The sequence below is a fragment of the Staurois parvus genome, unplaced genomic scaffold (assembly GCF_062004578.1).
Source record: "Staurois parvus isolate SC_StPar_1 unplaced genomic scaffold, SC_StPar_1.0 ptg002140l, whole genome shotgun sequence".
NCBI classification, from domain to species: domain Eukaryota; kingdom Metazoa; phylum Chordata; class Amphibia; order Anura; family Ranidae; genus Staurois; species Staurois parvus.
In genome coordinates, this window is record NW_028319936.1 from 1,340,033 (window position 1) to 1,359,665 (window position 19,633).

Sequence of the window (19,633 nt, forward strand, 5' to 3'; positions counted from 1 at the left end):
TTTTAAAATTTTTCTCTTTCACTGATGTGCGCTAATGACGCTGCAGTGATGGGCACTAATAGGCTGCACTGATGGGCACAGATAGGTGGCACTTATGAGGAGGCACTGGTAGGTGGCACTGATGGGCACTGACAGGCATCACTGATGGGCACTGAAAGGCAGCACTCATATATGGCACTGATAGGCGGCACTGACTGGCATTGATAGGTGGCACTTACTGGCACTGAAAGGAAGCTCAGATGGGCACTAATATGTGGCATTGATGTGCACTGGTAGGCACTGATATGTGGCATTGATGTTGCACTGATGGGCACTGGCAGGTGGCACTGACAGCTGGCATTGATGGGCACTGACAGGTGGCACTGCTGGAGCTACACTGATCATTAGGGCACACTGATCATCAGTGCCCTGATGATCAGTGTACATGTCCCCTCTGAGGAATGCCGATCTCCAGCTCTCCTCTTGAGCTGTCAGCGTGACACCTTAGTGGAGAGAAATGCCGATAACCGGCATTTCCCTGTTTACATGTGATCAGCTGTGATTGGACACAGCTGATCACATGACCGAGCTGACATCTTCGGCTCTTTCCGTTGATCTGTGATCCACTGTGTCTGTGGGACATAGCGCACCACCGATGGCGGCGCTGCGTGCTCCCGGAGTCGTGCACACGCGGTTAGACAGGACGTCATATGACGTCCTCCCAGAACGAGAGAACCGCCTTGCGCCTGTCATTGCCTTATATGGCAGGCGGGAGGCGGTTAAAGTCCAAAAACCCGTTTTACAGGGTTTTTTTTTTTTTTAAATGTGTGGGCGCTTAATTCTGTAAACGATGTCTTGTGATGGTTAACACCATCACAAGACATCACAAGGCGAGCTTCTCCTCTGCATGACACAGAACAGCATTTGCTATACCCTTCTCTCTCCCCCCACCCGTACAGGGCTCAAATTAACAACGCTGCTCATGGAGCATGATTGAAGTTGACTGGAGCGCTGTGCATGGGGTTGTCGGACCTCTGGGGTGCACAAGAGCAGTGGACTAGCTCTCCAGTGTGCTGCTGACATAGGGAAGCTTTTACAGTATTAAGCACACACAAAGTAAAAAAAAAAATAATATATATATATATCTTTACAACAGCAAAACAAGTATACTTGATACTTCCATTGTGCATTAAATCTACAGTCTATATATCTGCTCTATGCAACACAAATAAGAACATCTATGTACGAATACTCTAAAGATAAGCTCAAAGTATAAAAGAAAATAGGCATAAGCTAACATATAAACTTTTAGGATGATTAAAACACAAATAATAAGAACATGTTACCTTAAGTATCCGATTTTAATAAACATTTCAATATTTTCCTTACAAAAGTCACACATACAAACAAGAAAACATTTTTTTTTTTTTTAACACAAAGTGCAATAGTCTGTCACTTTTTCTCTCTTTTTTGGTAACATATTTCAAGGTCCATGAATATCAAAAGAGATCTAAGCTGAAAAAGTCTTACATGTTATTACTAGGAATGTGTATTAGAAAAGATGCATGGAAATCAAATATGCTGGTAAGGTCTATTGCCATAAATCTTCAGTCCGACCAAATTTGAACACAAGCCCCCTGTGAATTGAAAAAGAATGCATAAGAATTCCAAAATTTATACATGTAAATTTATTATGCACAACACAAGAGAAAAATATAAAGCACCTTCAGGTCTACTTGATACACTGCAGGGATGGTGGCAAACTTTGTTGCAGACCCTTACTCACTTTTTTCAAATGTTTCTACTTCAATGCTAAGTGAGAGAAACTGCATATAATATAATCACATGAAACAAACACGATATTAAGCTGGGTACGAGCCGAAAATCAGCCAAAAATGGTTGGTTCGGCAGGAACCGGCTGGCTTTTGGCCTGTGTGTACAGCTCCTGAACCAGCTTCTATTGAATGGGAATGTTGGAAAACCAGCATCCAATTAGTGCTGCCAGCCAATGGCAAACAGTGTGTGCTGGCAAGGGCAGTCCTGCTGTCAGAACACATTAGCTCAGAGGGGAAATAGGCACACTAACATTGGATGTGTTAGTATGACAAGCTGTACGTTTTTTTTCTTGTTCAGCCCGCTCAGATGAACGAACAAAAATAACTTCCTGTGTGTACCCAGCATAAGAGTTCTAAAAAGAACACTGCACCCCTAATATGTGCATCAACCTGTGCAAACATTACACCAAAAAGAAAAAATGCTCAGCAGACATTACAATGTACAATGCCTTGAAAAAGTATTCATACCCCTTGAAATTTTCCACATTTTGTCAGGTTACAACCAAAAACATAAAATATGTTTTATTGGGGTTTTACAGGATAGACCAAACACAAAGTGGCACATAATTATGAAGTGGAAGGAAAATAATAAATGATTTTTAAAATTTTTTTACAAATAAATATCTGAAAAGTGTGGCATGCATTTGTATTCAGCCCCCTTTACTCTGATACCCCTAACTAAAATCTAGTGGAACCATGTGCCTTCAGAAGTCACCTAATTAGTAAATAGTTCACCTGTGTGTAATTTAATCTCAGTATAAATACAGCTGTTCTGTGTTTGTTAGAGAACATTAGTGAACGAACCGCATCATAAAGGCCAAGGAACACACCAGACAGGTCAGGGATAAAGTTGTGGAGAAGTTTAGAGCAGGGTTAGGTTATAAAACAATATCCCAAGCTTTGAACATCTCATGGAGCACTGCTTAATCCATCATCTGAAAATGGAAAGCGAATGGAACAACTGCAAACCTACCAAGACATGGCCGTCCATCTAAACCGATAGGCTGGGCAAGGAAAGCATTAATCAGAGAAGCAGCCAAGAGGTCCATGGTAACTCTGGAGGAGCTGCAGAGATCCACAGCTCAGGTGGGAGAATCTGACCACAGGACAACGACCAGTCATGCACTCCACAAATCTGGCCTTTATGAAAGAGTGGCAAGAAGAAAGCCATTGTTGAAAGAAAGCCATAAGAAGTCCTGTTTTGCAGTTTGCGAGAAGCCATGGGGGGGGGGGGGGGACAGCAAACATGTGGAAGAAGATGTTCTGGTCAGATGAAGTTTTTGGCCTAAAAGCAAAAAGCTATGTGTGGTGGAAAACTAACACTGCATATCACCCTGAATACACAATCCCCACCACAAAACATGGTGGTGGCATTATCATGTTGCGGGGATGCTTTTCTTCAGCAGGGACAGGGAAGTTGGTCAGAGTTGATGGGAAGATGGATGGAGACAACTACAGGGTATTTTTAGAAGAAAACCTGTTAGAGTCTGGAAAATACTTGAGACTGGAGCATAGGTTCACCTTCCAGCAGGACAACGACCCTAAACATACAGCCAGAGCTACAATGGAATGGTTTAGATCAAAACCTATTCATGTGTTAGAATGGCCCAGTCAAAGTCCAGACCTAAATCCAATTGAGAATCTGTGGCAAGACTTGAAAATTGCTGTCCACAGAAGCTCTCCATCCAGTCTGAGCTTGAGCTATTTTCCAAAGAAGAATGGGCAAAATTTTCACCCTCTAGATGTGTAAATCTGGTGGAGACATCCCCAAAAAGACTTGCAGTTGTAATTGCAGTGAAAGGTGGTTCTACAAAGTATTGACTGAAGGGGGCTGAATGCAAATGCATGCCACACTTTTCAGATATTTGTAAAAAATGTTGAAAACCATTTATCATTTTCCTCCCACTTCACAATTATGTGCCACTTTGTGTTGGTCTATCACATAAAATCCCAATAAAATAAATTTACGTTTTTGGTTGTAACATGACAAAATGTGGAACATTTCAAGGGGTATGAATACTTTTTCAGGGCAATGTATATTGCATTTTATTCTTTAATGTCTACGTGGACTTCTAAGAAAACAGTGACCCAAATGCATACGCAGGGGGAAGCAAGGACTTTTGCAGAAAAATGCTGCAAGAAATATTTTTATATCTAGTAGATTTTAAAAATTGCAGCAGTTGTGGGTAGAGGTAGTTTTGATAGCATTCAATTATAAAAAGGGTTTTAGAACAATTAGATACTATAGAAATTGTGGAAAGTGATTTTAATTTTATGGCTAAAAGAAGACAAACTAGTGACTGTTCGTTTCCTTAAAGTGTTACTAAACCCACAACAGTAAAATCAGTGTGTATATGCAGTAAAGCATGCTTGTTATACTCACTGTGGAACCTAAGGGGTTAATGCTTTGCATTGCATAAAAAGGCTGTTTGAGTCTTTCTTTTCTGCCCCTCCTCTTGTTGAAATGATCACCTGATACAGACTGAATCCGTAGTAACATGCACATGCTCAGTTTAGTGTGCATTGCTAGAGAGATTTTCTTTTTTTCCATGTGCATGTGATCAGCAGAGGGCCAATCAGCACTGTCCAGAGGGTCAGAGGTTTCACATCCTCCTAGAGCAGAAAGAAAACTCCTCCTACAAGCTTTAACCAAGAAGTCACAAGACTGCTCTAACTGCTGATTAGAAAAGGTATTCAGCAGTTTATATTTACTAAAATAATTGCATTTCCATGTTCTGTGTACTGTGGGAGACCAAATATAGTGAATACAGGCAATAAAAGTGGCCATCCGCCGCCCAAGTCTATAACTGGCTTATGAAGCAAGGACACATAAACAGGCATCACATAGTGAATAAGGGGGAGAGAACAATGTTCTTGTACAACTTACCAGCCAGCTTGCTAACAACCGAATTAACCTGTCTAACAGTATGCGTTTATAACAGGGGTTTAGTTCGCACACATTTGCAAATACATACGTAAGCCACAGAGCCACGACACGGCACCCTGATAATCTGTGGTCCTAACTCTACAATTTGTGTTTGCCTTTAAGAGGGGTGGCTCCCTCAGGTTCAGCTGCCCTTGATCTATCCATTAAATGCATGTGCCTCTACTATGGGGACTCACAAATTGTAGAGTTAGGACCACAGAATATCAGGGTGCCGTGTCGTGGCTCTGTGGCTTACGTATGTATTTGCAAATGTGTGCAAACTAAACCCCTGTTATAAACGCATACTGTTAGACAGGTTAATTCGGTTGTTAGCAAGCTGGCTGGCAAGTTGTCCAAGAACATTGTTCTCTCCCCCTTATTCATAGTGAATACAGGCTCCTGGGTTTAGTATCACTTTAAGTATACCTATGGTCAAAATTTAAAATTATATCTTTCCACATTGCATTTCAATATTTTCTAACATACCCCAATATTCTGAATGATCTTGACATTTGTAAATGTATTTTTTTGAAGATTCCCACACTATTACTTAAATTTCAAGCCACATATTCACTATTCCCAGTGAGTAGGAAATGCTGTGTCACACATTCCACAGAGCCTGCCTTCTAATTTACAGAGGTGCTGAAAGGAGGAGTTTCAGGAGGCGGAGTACAGGAATCACTGCTTACAGGTAGCAAGGTACCATGGGATATGTAGTCCTTAGAAATCGAAAGTAAACAGCAGAGGAGATGCTGCAAAGCATGCAGGGAATCCAGGAAGTTGTGGGAAAAGATGACCAACAGACAGGTAGCATAGATTTCTTAGGTAAGCTTATACTGGATTGTCAAAAATAACTTTTTTCTATTGCTATTACAATGCTTAAGTTATGAGTGAAAGCGTATGCTGTGGCAAAAGAACTCTGTTACTTTGACTAAAACACAAGGGAATGATAGATCAATCTTTACTTACCCAAAGAAAATAAAAGTATTTTGAAAAAACACAGCAATACCAGGATACACTTCTGGGATACCTGTGAAAAACACAATCACTACATTCAAATATCTTATAAAAATCTTTGCACTCCCAGGAGACGATTTACACTTCGCATTTAACATTTGATTTTAAAGGCCAACTCCAGAAAAAAATTGTAAATTCTGCACCAGCTACATAGGAAAGAGGTAATAACAGGCATGTTGTTGCGTGTGCAGTGCTGCCGTCTCCCCTGGATTACAAAGTGCTGCAGGCATGAAAGCAGCCGCTATCGGTAGTGAATGGATCCCGTCGCATGCGCACCCTCCTCCCTCCATGCCCCATTCACAGAAATTCTTGTTTTTTTTTCCCTCCACAGAATACAAGGAGTTCTGTGATTGGAAGACAAGAAATCACATGCATCGCTCCACTCCTCTCACATCCCCCAATCACAGATGTGACCAGAGCCTGCTGTACCCAGAAATCCAGTGGAGCTTGCCTGAGATATGATTAGTAGCACTGCACACACAACACACCTATTATTAATTCTTTTACACATAGCTGGTGCAGGATTTACAATCACATTTTTTTCTCAGAGCACTTCAGCACTGGATCCTCGCTGCTGCTGTGTGCATTTACAACACGTGTTGTATGTGCATTTTAAGGATCCTATTCATTTCCAATGGGCCGCCAAGCAAGTAAATGTAGTAAACAACACACAGGACTCTTCAGTGCACCACAATACAAAGATGTATATGCAGGAGTTGGAAGAAGACAATTCAGACTTTTGGGGGGGGGGGGGGGGGGCAACAGACACACATGTTAAGGTTGCAGACAAAATTAATTGGCCCATGTAAAGCAACAGGCATGGAACAGTGTCAATGTGCATAACAGTGACTAGTGTGTAACGGGTTAAAGCGGAACTCATGTCTTACCAATACTTACCTCTGCTTCAAAAGGTCCCTCACCTTGCATGTGCTGCTCAGTGTACATTCTACAGTTAGCTCTGAACAGGTAGGTTGGTTTATTTTATTGCAGAACAGACATTGCATGTCATTTGTGCAATAAAGAGTTTGCCCGCACACTAGACTTTAGTTTTGCTTTAAACTGATCCAGATCTTATTGCAGAAAGGTATGAATTCTTCCCACAGAGAATTTCCTGGGGTGAAATGTTTGTTCTTCACACCAGGCAAAGTGAGCCTTCAATGTGTGATAGTAGATCATGTGGGAGGATAGACTTCCTAGCTTTTAAAAGTGTATGAATGACCAAAATCAGAGAGACCCTCGTCTCAAATCCTGGGCTTGAACATGCATGCCGTTAAAGCCAGTGGCCTTGAAGCAGGGTGGTAAACACAGGAAATCCAGTTTATTGTGAAAAGCCCACAGGGTGTCTGCCAGAAATTTGAACAGGTCTGAATACCATTCCCATCTAGGCAGGTTTAGAGCCATGAGGATCACTAGAATGCCCTCCAGAGTGATCCAGTGGAGCACACGAGGAAAGAGTTTCCGAAGAAACCAGAAAATTACGAAAGCATCCACGGTCTCTTTGTTGTTGAACCTGGAGTCTAGGAAGTTCACAGCCAGTGTCCCCACCTGTGACCAGAAACATTTTTAGGTGTACAGACCATTCCCATGGGTGCAGGCATTGTTGGATGAGGTTATTTGCTTGCCAATTGGCCATGCCTGAAATGTGAACAGCCAAAACTGGAACATGGAATTCTGCACCAGGCTAGAATTTTTCTACCTCTCTAGCTGCTGGTTGCTCCCTGATGGTTGATGTATACCAATGCTGTCCTCCTCAGGATGCCTCTCCAATCATCTGTCCAGTGTTGAAGGGACAACCAAAATGTTTAGAGCTCCAGAAAGTCCCATACTCCAACAAGGTGTCCAATACTCCCCCCAAGTCCCTCAACCTAGCATCTGTTAGGATTTTTTCATAACAAGAGGAGAAAGGATTTCCCCAACTCTACAGCAGGACCAGAACAGAGACAACTTGGTCTGTGGTGTCAGACAAAATGGTTTGTCTAGAGACTGAACAGATTTGTCCCACAACAACAGAATGTTGTGCTGTAGAGATCTGGAGTTGAACTGAGCAAACTGAATTGCCTCGAAGGTGCCAATATCTTGGAGAACACACAGGGTGCAGACGACAGCACAAATGATAGGGCCACAAATGGATAATACTGAGTACACATTGCAATAGGGAAGTAGTGTAATGAGCTAGAAAGATGGGGACATGCAAGTACACATCTTTGATATCCACAAAGGCTAGAAAGTCCTCCTGATGGAGGGAGACTATGAAAAACCTGGTAGATTGCATTCGAGGACCAGCAGGATTGATCCCCTAGATGCATAGTGAAGCGGGCTGCATCAGATTGAAAATAGATTGTATATCTGAGTTATAAGAAACCTACTCACGTACAATCTAGTTAGAGGTAGACGTAATAAGAGCCTCAGGCACTCAGAGATAAAGGCACAGTAAGATCAAAAGGTAGACTCTGCACTGGAAGGCTTCAGAGAGTGAATAGTTTCTGTAAGGAGATTTTTCTGTTAATTATGCACAGTGTCACAAGATCAAAAGGTGAACATAAGAGGCCTTGAAGACACAGTATAATTCTTAGGCTTAGATAGTGGAGCTGTAGAAACAATTGAGTATTGGCATGATACTTTTATTATTTGCAATAACATACAATTTTGAGGACAAGCTTTAGGGGTATGTCCCCTTCTTCAAGGTCCAGGCAGTACTATTTCTTAACGTTTTAGCAAAATGTTAGAAGTGGTTAGCACTTCCGCCTGGCAGTACTAGGGTCGTTGGTTTGAATCCCAGCCACGGCACCATCTGCCTGGAGTTTGCATGTTCTCCCTGTGCCTGTGTGGGTTTCCTCCGGGTACTCCGGTTTCCTCCCACACCCCAAAGACATGCTGGTAGGTTAATTGGATCCTGTCTAAATTGTCCCTAGTATGTGTAAGAATGTAAGTTAGGGACTTTAGATTGTACACCCCTTGAGGGTTAGGGACTGATGTGAATGTACAATATATATGTAAAGCGCTGCGTAAATTGACAGCGCTATATAAGTACCTATAATAAAGAGATGTTGAAAAAAAAAAAAAACAGACAGAAAAAACACACACAAAACAAATGTACACAGCAATGGCTATAAGACTAGGATTAGACTAGAGAAGACACAGCAAAAGCAAAGACTGGGGGGGGGACAACATTCACAGAGGGGGTTTAAAACTGTTGGATAATAAGTGAGGAATCCCATGTCCAAATTAAGGCCATTATCTCTGGTATCAAATAGAATTATCATTCTTAGTTCAAAAGTTTTCTTTTCCTGATTAGTTTTGAAATTTCTTTTAAGAACTAAAATATTGAGGTCTCCCATTGTGTGGCCTGGTTGTGCGAAATGGTGTCCTACAGGTGTGCAGAAGTCATCTTCTTTATGTTCCTTGATGGTATGTCTGTGCAAATTCATCCTTGTTTGCAACTTCTGTCCTGTTTTGCCAACATAAGATCCTTTGCTATATTTTCTGCACTGGATAAGGTACACAACATTACTAGAAGTGCAGCTGTATGATCCGGAGATATTGAAGATCCCTTTTGAGTGTCTGACACTTTTTGATGGATTGATTTGGTTGCACAGACACTCAAAGGGGATCTTCAATATCTCCGGATCATACAGCTGCACTTCTAGTAATGTTGTGTACCTTATCCAGTGCAGATAATGTAGCAAAGGATCTTATGTTGGTGAAACAGGACAGAAGTTGCAAACAAGGATGAATTTGCACAGACATACCATCAAGGAACATAAAGAAGATGACTTTTGCACACCTGTGGGACACCATTTCGCACAACCGGACCACACAATGGGAGACCTCAGTCTTTTAGTTCTTAAAGGAAATTTCAAAACTATTCAGGAAAGGAAAACTTTTGAACTAAGAATGACAATTCTATTTGATACAAGAGATAACGGCCTTAATTTGGACATGGGATTCCTCACTCATTATCCAACAGTTTTACGACCCCCTCTGTGAGTGTTGTCCCCCCAAGTCTTTGCTTTTGCTGTGTCTTGTCTCTAGTCTAATCCTTGTCTTATAACCATTGCTGTATACATTTGTGTGTGTTTGTTTTTGTTTTTTTCTCTCCCCCTTTCAACATCTCTTCTAACATTCTGCTAAAACTTTGTGTAGTAGTACTGCCTGGACCTTGAAGAAGGGGACATTCCCCGAAAGCTTGTCCTCAAAATTGTATGTTAGTGCAAACAAAAAAGTATCACGTCAGCACTCAATTGTTTCTGTCGCAAGTGCACTAATACGGCTACAATCACCCCAAGCAATAGTGGAGCTGTAAAAGCTGCTGAGACCATCTGTTTAGAAATAGGGGTCTCCAGATACAGATTACAGGTATCGGTTCATTCTGGGAATACTGGTGTTTTCTCTCCAGGAACAATAGGAGAGTATGGGACAAGGTCAACCATTGCAGTGGGATTGTCCCCTGGGTGTCTTTGAAAAGACATGTTGCTCCACTTATCTGTAAGCGATTAGGCCCAAGGTTAGGCAAGGCCTTACATATCCACAAATCTATGCAGCTGGTACTGAGGAGGGTTGTAGGTGGCTGGAGGCGGTTAAGTCACTGTAGGCAGACAGAGGGAAAAATAATGGACAGTAGATGATTCACAAGGTGCTTAAAAAAGCAGCAGGACGGTATTTCTGCTCAAGCTGAAAGGCATTCAAGGAGAACACGCAAAAATCTATCTAGTGAAAGACAGTGGCGTTGTGTTTCCTCAAGCAAAGCTATCACCTCAATTAAAAAAAGAATGGGAGATTTAAAATGGTGCCCAACAATCAAAGCTGCTGTTACTAAAGCCCAACTGACAGTTGTGAGAGACTGGGTCACACTGAATGCTGTGCTCTAGAACTGGAAAGCACTCTGAAAGTTACTAATACGGAACATGAAGAAGTACAATAAAGCAAGTACCACTGTTCAAAAGTCACATATCAGGATATGTTAGTCACAATCAGAGACTCGCTGACAGTGAAACAGCAGAGAATGCATCACAACTGAAGCAGTGCCACAGCTATAGGCAGATCGGCAAATAGTACAGAGGGGTCTGTAAAGTGCCACAATGCAGAGCGCAGTGTTTGAAGGTGACATGCCAGGATATTTTTGCAAACTCCAGAAGTTTACTCACAAAGGAGTCATCAGAACCGTTACCACAGCTCTGAAATTGGAGAGTGCTCTGCAGCTGACAGTACATTGGTGTGGAAAGCATCAGAATTCAGAGCCTATTTCCTAAACATAAAACATTGCAGGCTCTCTGCACCCAATCAATGAGCTTAAAGACTGAGTTTTCAGTGACTAGGGCCACATTAGGGCTGTGAAACTGCTTTGGACATGTGAAGTTCTCTGTGGCTAACACAGTACACCAAGGTCTGGGAAGTGTCATAAGCAGAGCACAGTGCCTGAACATCACATATCAGACAGTCCCCTTTTATTTTCAGTCTAATATGACCTTCCAAAGCTATTGCTGAATATACCCTGATCCACATAAAAAAAAAGAAAAAAAAAAAAAAGGACGATTAAGTACTGTAAAAATTCTAAATAGGAAAAAAGAAGACATCCTAGGTAACATTAGCAAAAAACTGAACCATGATGGGAGTGGCAGGGGATATACCTGGCTGGCCAACATTTTTTTTGTTTCCTCCTGAAGAATTCAATGAATAAGAAGAAAAAGAAAATTTTATATTTTTGATACAGCAAATTCAGATGCAACTATCCTACCTTTTGCAACATAACCACCAAATAATATCCACATGGATGCTATCAGAGATCCAAAGGACAACATGAAACCAATGAATAGCCAAACACGGGCACCTAAAAAAAAAACAAACAAAAAACATTTAAATATGTTTAATTGTAAATATCCAGTGTGAACAAAGTTCAGTGTTATATTACCCTAATGCTGGTCATAGACAGGTCGAATCCCAGCCGGTTCAATAGTGACCAGACAAGATTCGAACCCTGTATGGGCAGGCTGAATGTAAGTTGATCATGCATGTTTTTCATGCGAATATTGCAAGCGCCTATTATAGCAGCTAGCAGTAATTGCCTTGTTCTCCTGGAAGGGACGGCTCCCCCCACTGAGAGAACACAATGGCTTTTTGGGAGGGATTCCCCCATCAACACTGAATGTGCTGATGGGGGGAATTGAGCAATCTTCTTTCCTGCAACCTGTGGTAGCAAAAAAGAAAAATCGCTCCATCTATAGCTGACATAAGAGTTGAAAGAGCACACATCATAGACATCTAATAACAGAAAATATGGAAAAAATTATTTATTTAAAATGAAGTTTATTTTTTCAAAGATGGGGAATATAATGCACTGCAGCAGCTCCCAAATTTCAACTACGTTAATCAGTGGGAGTTAATTATGAACAGGTGAACTACATCATCGTATTTTCTGGACATTAATCCTAGCTTGGACCAAAGTAAGTATGAATAACTCACACCTGAGTGTTCCCTGTGGAATCACTATATTAGGCAGCACTACTACAGTGACAGTTGCACCTTTTGGGTCCAGTGCTGAGCAGTTGCCCTTCTGCAAAGTATCCACATGCTTGCTCGCTCGCTTGGCACTGCTGCCATTCACAGAAGGCTTGGTACTTTGTTTTTCAGCGAATACAAGAAATTTTCTCATTGGATAAAGAGGAGAATGTGTTATCACCACCCAACCTCTCCACCTTGCCCAATCAGAAAAAGTCATTTGTTCATTGATACAAATACAAGACGTACTGTGAATGATGACAGTGCTGAGTGAGTGATACCCTGTGGTTACTATGCAGAAGGGGAACTGTTAGCTGTGGACCTTGTTGTAGTGCTGACTAGTAGAGTGGCTTGCAGCTTACATAGGGAATGGATAAGTATGACATATGCATGCTTATGTTGGTCCAAGCTTGTTGGTTCAATAAAATTCATATCTAAACTTCAGCTTTAAAGTGGTAGTAAACTCTGTTTTATTTTTTTTTTCAATCTAAAGGTAAGCTTAGAATAAAGCTTACCTGAAGATAAAATTAATATCTCCTAAACATGCACCGTTTTGGAGATATTCTAGTGAACAGCAGTCAGTGAAGTCACTGGCGCATGCGCTCTAGAGGAACAGCATACCTGTGCCGTTCCTACAGAGCTGTGTACTGCAGCCGAAACTCTTGTGCGCATGCTCGGGAGTGACGTCATCGGGGCTCGGCCATATAAGTGGCTACAACCTGCGAACCTGAAAGGAAGACCGGGTGAAGATGGAAGCCTCTGCAGTGCTGACAGCGCACCGCTGGAGGTCTTTGTTTTAAGGTAGGTCCTTATAATTATACATTTGCCTTGCAGGGGAAAAACGTTCCCCCCCACCCTAGAGTTTAAACCTTACAGGCAACTAAATTTAACCCAACATTATTGCTCAATGCTTGTCTCATTAAATAATGTTTTACATTTTGTATTTCTACAGAAGTAATATTTACCTATTTGCCCAAAACAGCCCTCACTGTAGCTATCACCACGAACCTGTCCATTAGACACTGCATTAATCCTGTAAAACAAAAATACTATCATTCAACAGTATACATATAAACATGTAGTTATAGTGCCTATCAAATATCATATACATGTTTTGTAGGTAAACTATTAAGTCTTTTTCTTAATTTTCATGATAATCATGTTTCTGGTTACAGCCACAATAGTTTTCATGTCCTATTTTACTTAAAGCTCCAGGAAGTTATAAAAGGCAAAAATTAAGTGATCATCAATACATCTTTTATTTTAATGCAAGCTGCATAAGTATCTGCATTTGACTTGGTATCAGCCTTGTACAGTCCCAGTATAGCAGAGCTCAGAGTTTGGGGGGGCAGTAAGAAACCAATCAGGTGTGCTACAGCGCATTAAGCGTGCCAAGAGGAGGAAAGAGCAGTGACAGAGAGATGAGTTCATCAGTGAACTGCTTCTATGTCCACTGTCCCGTCACAGCAGGTGTGGAGAGGAGATCTGTAAGTAAAGTATAACTGCAGCAGAGAAAGATGAGATCCCCTTCCCTGCCAGACAGGGCTGTGCTGTGAGGCAGACCTTTGTATATCTCAGGTGAACAGAAATACAAATTCTTAGCATGTAAAACTGCTCTCATAAGCATTTCATCTGTAATTTTTTTTGCAATTTTTTTTTTATATTTATAATTTTGTTTCATTTCGCTCTTCAGCAAAGTACATAGTACAGAACAACAGAAAACAGTCTGCCTGTCATGGAGAAACAAAGACAGTCATACTGTACACAACAATAAGAGCAATGAAAAAGTCAGTGCACATCCAGAACTGTACCATCTTGTATGACTCTCAACCCATTTGAGAACATGTATAACAGGACCCCAAGAACATATCATTCGGAACCACTCAATACAGGTGCATGTGCGGGAGTCCAACTCACGAAGGCTTAAGCCAAAAGAGCATTTTTAAAAAACTGGAATATATCAGATATGGGGATCAGGAAGAAATAACTGAGAAAGGAAGAGGGGAAACAAAAAAAAAAAAAAGGGGGGGGGGGAAGGGTGTGGATAGGGGTACATGGACTGGTGCCCATTCAGAAAAATGAAAGGCACGAGGTATCTGGTCCTTACTGGGACAGGTACAAGGCATAGTCTTGTGAACATTTGAAGTTGTGCCAATAATACAATGTTTTACGGAATTTTTTACATTTCAAACCAGCTGTTAGATGTTCCATATCATTAATCTCATTTACCACAGCTATCCATTAGATGATCCACTGAGGGTCAGTATTTTTCTATTTTTGTGGGAAACAGACTTTGGCAGCATTAGGCAAGTGGATCAGGTGGGATCTACGTCTTGAGAGTGGGGTGATGTTTAGAAGGAATGTCTCAGGGTGCATCTCCAGAGAGAAATCAGTAAGCTTATGAATCAGCTGTTTAATATCTTCCCAAAATGATTGTATGCAAAGGCATGCCAAAAAGATATGCAACAACGTATCCGGTTTCTTGTTGGTAACGAGAAACAGCGGGAAAGATCCTATGAAGAAGCGCAGGGGTCCTATACCAGTGAGTCAGTAGTTTATATCCTGCCTCCTGGTATCTGCTGGACAGATAGGACCAATGCGCAAAATAAAGGAGCCAGTCTCTCTGCGCAGGAGTCAAAATTTTATCTAAATCTAGTTCCCATTTCTGAAGGAAGGGAGGAACATAGTCCTTAGGAGGATTGGAAAACAAAGCATAGTACATCGAGAGAGTGTGAAGCAAAAGGGAAGGATGTGAACAAAGCTGCTCGAATGGAGAATTCCTACTCAATCTGATATTAGATAAGAAATTACATATTTGCATGGCCCTCCACAAGTCCAATGGGGGGGAGGTCATGGTCTGGATCTCCGAGATGGACCGCCATCTACCTCCCATCAGAGAATGCTGAACACAGAATTGGTTGCTTAAAAGTCTTTGAATCTTGTATCCTCCAAGCCTGGGATAAATTCCTGAGCGCCTATTATTGGGGACATTAAAGTAAATTTCCACGGAGCGGACCTCAGGCAGCCCACTTTGGCCAGTACTGCCACTGTGGTCCCTATCGTAGGGTGCTGGGTGATGTAAGGCTTGGATGCAGCTGCTCAGCCATGGAAACCCATTCTATAAAGCTCTCTATGCACTGTTGTGCTAATCTGAATGTCACATGAAGTTTGGAGGTCTTTAGCTATTAACTCTGCAGACAGTTGGCAACTTCTGAGTTAGTGTGCTTCAGCGTGCGCTGACCCCGCTCTGTCATTTTATGTGGCCTACCATTTTGTGGCGGAGTTGTTGATCCCAGTTGCTTCTACTTTGTTATAATACCACTAACACTAATAACACTGTGGAATATTTAGAAGAATGAAATTTCAAGGATGGACTTATTGCACAGGTGGCAAGCTATCACAGTAGCACGCTGGAATTCACAGAGCCCCTGAGAGCGACCCAATCTTTCACAAATGTTTGTAGAAGCAGTCTGCATGACTAGGTGCTTTTATACAACTGTGGCCATGGAGGTGATTGGAACACCTGAATCCAATGATTTGGAAGTGTCCCCGATATAGTGTGTATGTATATATATATATATATCTCTCTCTATATATATATCTATCTCAAATTGTAATGTAAAAATTAAGTATAACATTTGCTACAATGATCCACACAGTTAACTATAGAAAATCTTATGTGCTTTGCCTCATTTCTGAAATTTGCTTCCAAACTCCATTTTTCCAAAATTTTAAAAACAATTTTAAAAGCTGAACTCCAGCCTTACTTTCAGTCTTGTACAGTTGTACAGACTCCTCTGCTGTAATAAAATCATTTACTCTGATTTCACTGCACACTTTAAGCTTCTTACAAAGTGCATTAGAAGCAGCAGCAAGTCAGGCTGCCTTATTTCTCAACAGGAGGACATCCAGTATTATCTATAGAACTTTCCTTGCTAACCATACTGTTCCTGGATTGCCCCCTTTATTCACTGAATTTTAAAATGGATCTAAAGCCTGAAGGCTTTTTTACCTTCATGCATTCTGTGGGCATTTAGTACATTAATCCTTCCCAGGAAGGAGATGGCAAATTTGACCCAAGATTTTAAGGATTGAGTAATGGTTTGGAAAAAGGGCGGAAAATTAGCTTCCTCAAGGGAGTGGTAGGTGGAAGTAAGGTTGGTACCTAGGTACCTCAAGGAATGGGAGCACCAGCGGTAGGGGTAATTTAGCTTAAGGGAAGATAACATAGCTGGGGGTATGTAAAGTGGTAACGCTTCTGTTTTAGAAGTGTTCTCTTCATATCTGGACAAGGCACCAAAGAGATGGAGAGTACGATGCAGAACAGGAAGCGTGGTGTGGGGCTCCGTCAATGTTAGTAAAATATCATCTGCGAACAAAGATAGCTTAAAATCACTTTTGTGGGTATGTAACCCATGAATATCAGGATTGGATCTGATAGCTATTGCAAGGGGCTCTAGACAGAGGAAAAACAGTAAAGGGAAAAGAGGGCATCCCTGGCAGATTCCATTAGACATCCGAAATGTAGGTGATAAGTATGAAGCCAATTTGACCTGGGACAGTTTATACTTTTGATGTGTTTCCTATTTCCTATTGTGAATACAATATGGGCTTATGCGATTTGCAGGTCATTGCATTCTGCTTTTATGTAGACATAGTGTCCCAAAAATGTTGGAATTGGGGTTGTATAAGATTAACCACTTGACCTCCAGAGGATGTACCCTCCTTAATGACCAGGCCTCTTTTTGCTACTCGGCGCTGCACTAATTCAACTGATAATTGTGCGGTCATGCAATGCTGCACCCAAACAAAATTTACGTCCTTTTTTTCACACAAATAGAGCTTTCTTTCGGTGGTATTTGATCACCTGTGCACTTTTTATTTTTCATGCTATAAACAAAAAAAAGGCCAAAAGTTTTGAAGAAAAACAATATTTTTTCCTTTCAGCTATAAAAAATATATAGTAAACTCAAAGTTGGTTATAAATTTAGGCCAAAATGTATTCTGCTACATGTTTTTGGTAAAAAAATCCCAATAAGTGTATATTGATAGCATTGTGAAAGTTATAGCGTCTACAAACTATGGTATAGATACTGCAATTTACACCATTTTTTGCTAAACAGCACTGCTCTAGTTTAACGGACAATTGTGCGGTCATGCAATACGGTACATAAATGACATTTACATCCTTTTTTTCCCACAAATTGAGCTTTCTTTCAGTGGTATTTGATCGCCTGTGCGGTTTTTAGTTTTTGCGCTATAAAAAAAAAGGCTGACAATTTTGAGGAAAAAAAACAATATCTTGGACTTTGTGCTATAAAACATGTCCAGTAAAAAAAAAATTTAAAAATCAAATTTAGTCATAAATTTCTGCCAAAATGCATTCTGCGACATGTCTTTGCTAAAAAAAAAAACCCAATACGTGTAAATTAATTGGTTTACGTGAAAGTTATAGCGTTTACAAATGGCGGGAAAGATACTGGGATTTTTAGTTTTTTTTTTACTAATAATGGCGGCGATCAGCGACTTATGGCGGCGATCAGTGATTTATGGCGGCGATCAGCGACTTATGGCGGGACTGCGGCGGACATTCTGACATTTGGGGGGTACTGACTTGGGGTCACTGACATCCCCAGTGACACCAATACAGTGATCAGTGCAAAAAAAACAAAAAAACACTGACACTGTACTAATGGCACTGGGGAGGAAGGGGTTAAGTTTATTATTCAGGGAAAGGGTTAACTGTGTGAGGGGAGTGTTTTACTAGGGGGCGGGGGGGGTGTACTGCAGGGAACACCGCTGATCGGGAGAGAGAAACTCTTCTGTCCCGATCAGCGTGTCCTGGAGCTGTCAAGGAACTGACAGAAAGCACAGCTACTGCCGATCGCCGGGACATAGCCAGTAACGACCAGCTGTGACCCGACAACTGACATCCGCGGCTGTGATCGGCGGGACAGGTAGGGCGGCGGCGCGCCCCCCTACCTGTTTACAAAACACATGTTTTAAAACGTGCTTTTGCCCAGCCGTGCCTCCCTGCCCTGCCGCCGTATTTATACAGTGGCTGGGCGGCATGTGGTTAAACTTTAGCTTTAAATGAACTGTGAAAATAGCATAATAACACAGTATGCTCCTTTGAGTCATAATCTACCAGTACACCACCTCACAGCAAATATTCCTGTTTGGTGCAAGATGCATTATGCTTATTAGCATCATAGCTCTTCTCTCTGCATGTGGGCCTAATATGCATAAATCTGACAACATTTCTGATAAGCAAACAAGTGGATAGCTGAAGCTATTTTGCACCGCAGCTCTTAGAACTCCAAAAACACCAGCTGCATTCATACTGTACTTACATAAGGAAAGCTACAGTTGCTATAACACCACAAGCATGGTAAGAGTGATTCAGTTGTTCTTGAGAAGGATAATTAACAGCGGCATCAATGATAATCCACCAGCCTGTGAAAAACTGAAAAGTCAACCAAATTGATTTCAAATCATAAATAACAACTTTGTTACATACATTAAAGAAAGATCTACTTTTACTGTAAAATCACATATATACACTAGTCTTTGTGTAACATAACATTATTAAAATGACCTCTCCATTTCAATCTGCAGTGGCCTTAGTTTAATAAAAAAAGGTCAACAATCAAATATCACTTCCTTGTAACATGGCATCCTGGAGGTGTTCCATACAGCCTTGGCACACACAACCAAAAAATTCATTTCTTGATGGTGTGATAGTCTCACTGTTTTTCTTAGACTTCTGCACGGAGACGCAAGTCACATTTTAGTCATCCTCTGAATAAGAAGTTTAATTTTTGGTGAGGTACTCTCAAAAGGTATAGGTCCACCAACTTTTTTATTTAAGGCCCAGTTCACAGTCTATCAGAATATTGAGGGTCTAGACCAGGGGTGGGCAACTGTGGCCCTCCAACTGTTGTAGAACTACAAGTCCCATGAGGCATTGCAAAATTGACAGTTACAAGCATGACTCCCAAAGGCAGAGGCATGATGGGACTTGTAGTTCACCAACAGCTGGAGGTCTACCCCTGGTCTAGACTTATCATGAGAAAAAAAGAAAAAAAAAGAAAAAAAGTGCCCCCGGCTCTGTAAGTCAGTTAACGTAAAAAAAATTCCCATGGAATTAGTAGGAACAAAATATCCCTCTACAATCCTGGACCTGCTGCCATTTTGCACTAAAAAGCTTCCTTTAGCATGCAATGAAAAAAACTTGCATGCCAGGCCTTTTTATTGCGCAGGCCAGTTTCCAAGCAATGGCCTGTAAGCAGACCACTACCTAATTTGAGGACCACTGCTCTGAGGCCTGGACTGTTCTTAAAGGATAGGTTCACTTTTTGCATAAAAATAATAAATGCAC

The 19,633-nt window shown here is 41.2% G+C and overlaps 1 protein-coding gene across 2 annotated transcripts in view; it reads right to left on the reverse strand.

Moving 5' to 3' along the window:
• Window positions 1-1,321: 1,321 nt before the first annotated feature.
• Window positions 1,322-19,633, reverse strand: part of TMEM50A (transmembrane protein 50A) — a 42,591-nt gene continuing 24,279 nt past the window's right edge. For both annotated transcript variants that reach the window (XM_089665172.1, XM_089665171.1), the window contains exons 3-7: window positions 18,606-18,718; window positions 13,218-13,285; window positions 11,492-11,584; window positions 5,710-5,770; window positions 1,322-1,616 (exon numbers count right to left, since the gene is read on the reverse strand). In XM_089665172.1, coding sequence (XP_089521298.1) covers window positions 1,571-1,616; window positions 5,710-5,770; window positions 11,492-11,584; window positions 13,218-13,285; window positions 18,606-18,718 — 381 coding nt within the window. In that variant the 3' untranslated portion in view covers window positions 1,322-1,570. The remainder of the gene's footprint in view (window positions 1,617-5,709; window positions 5,771-11,491; window positions 11,585-13,217; window positions 13,286-18,605; window positions 18,719-19,633) is intronic.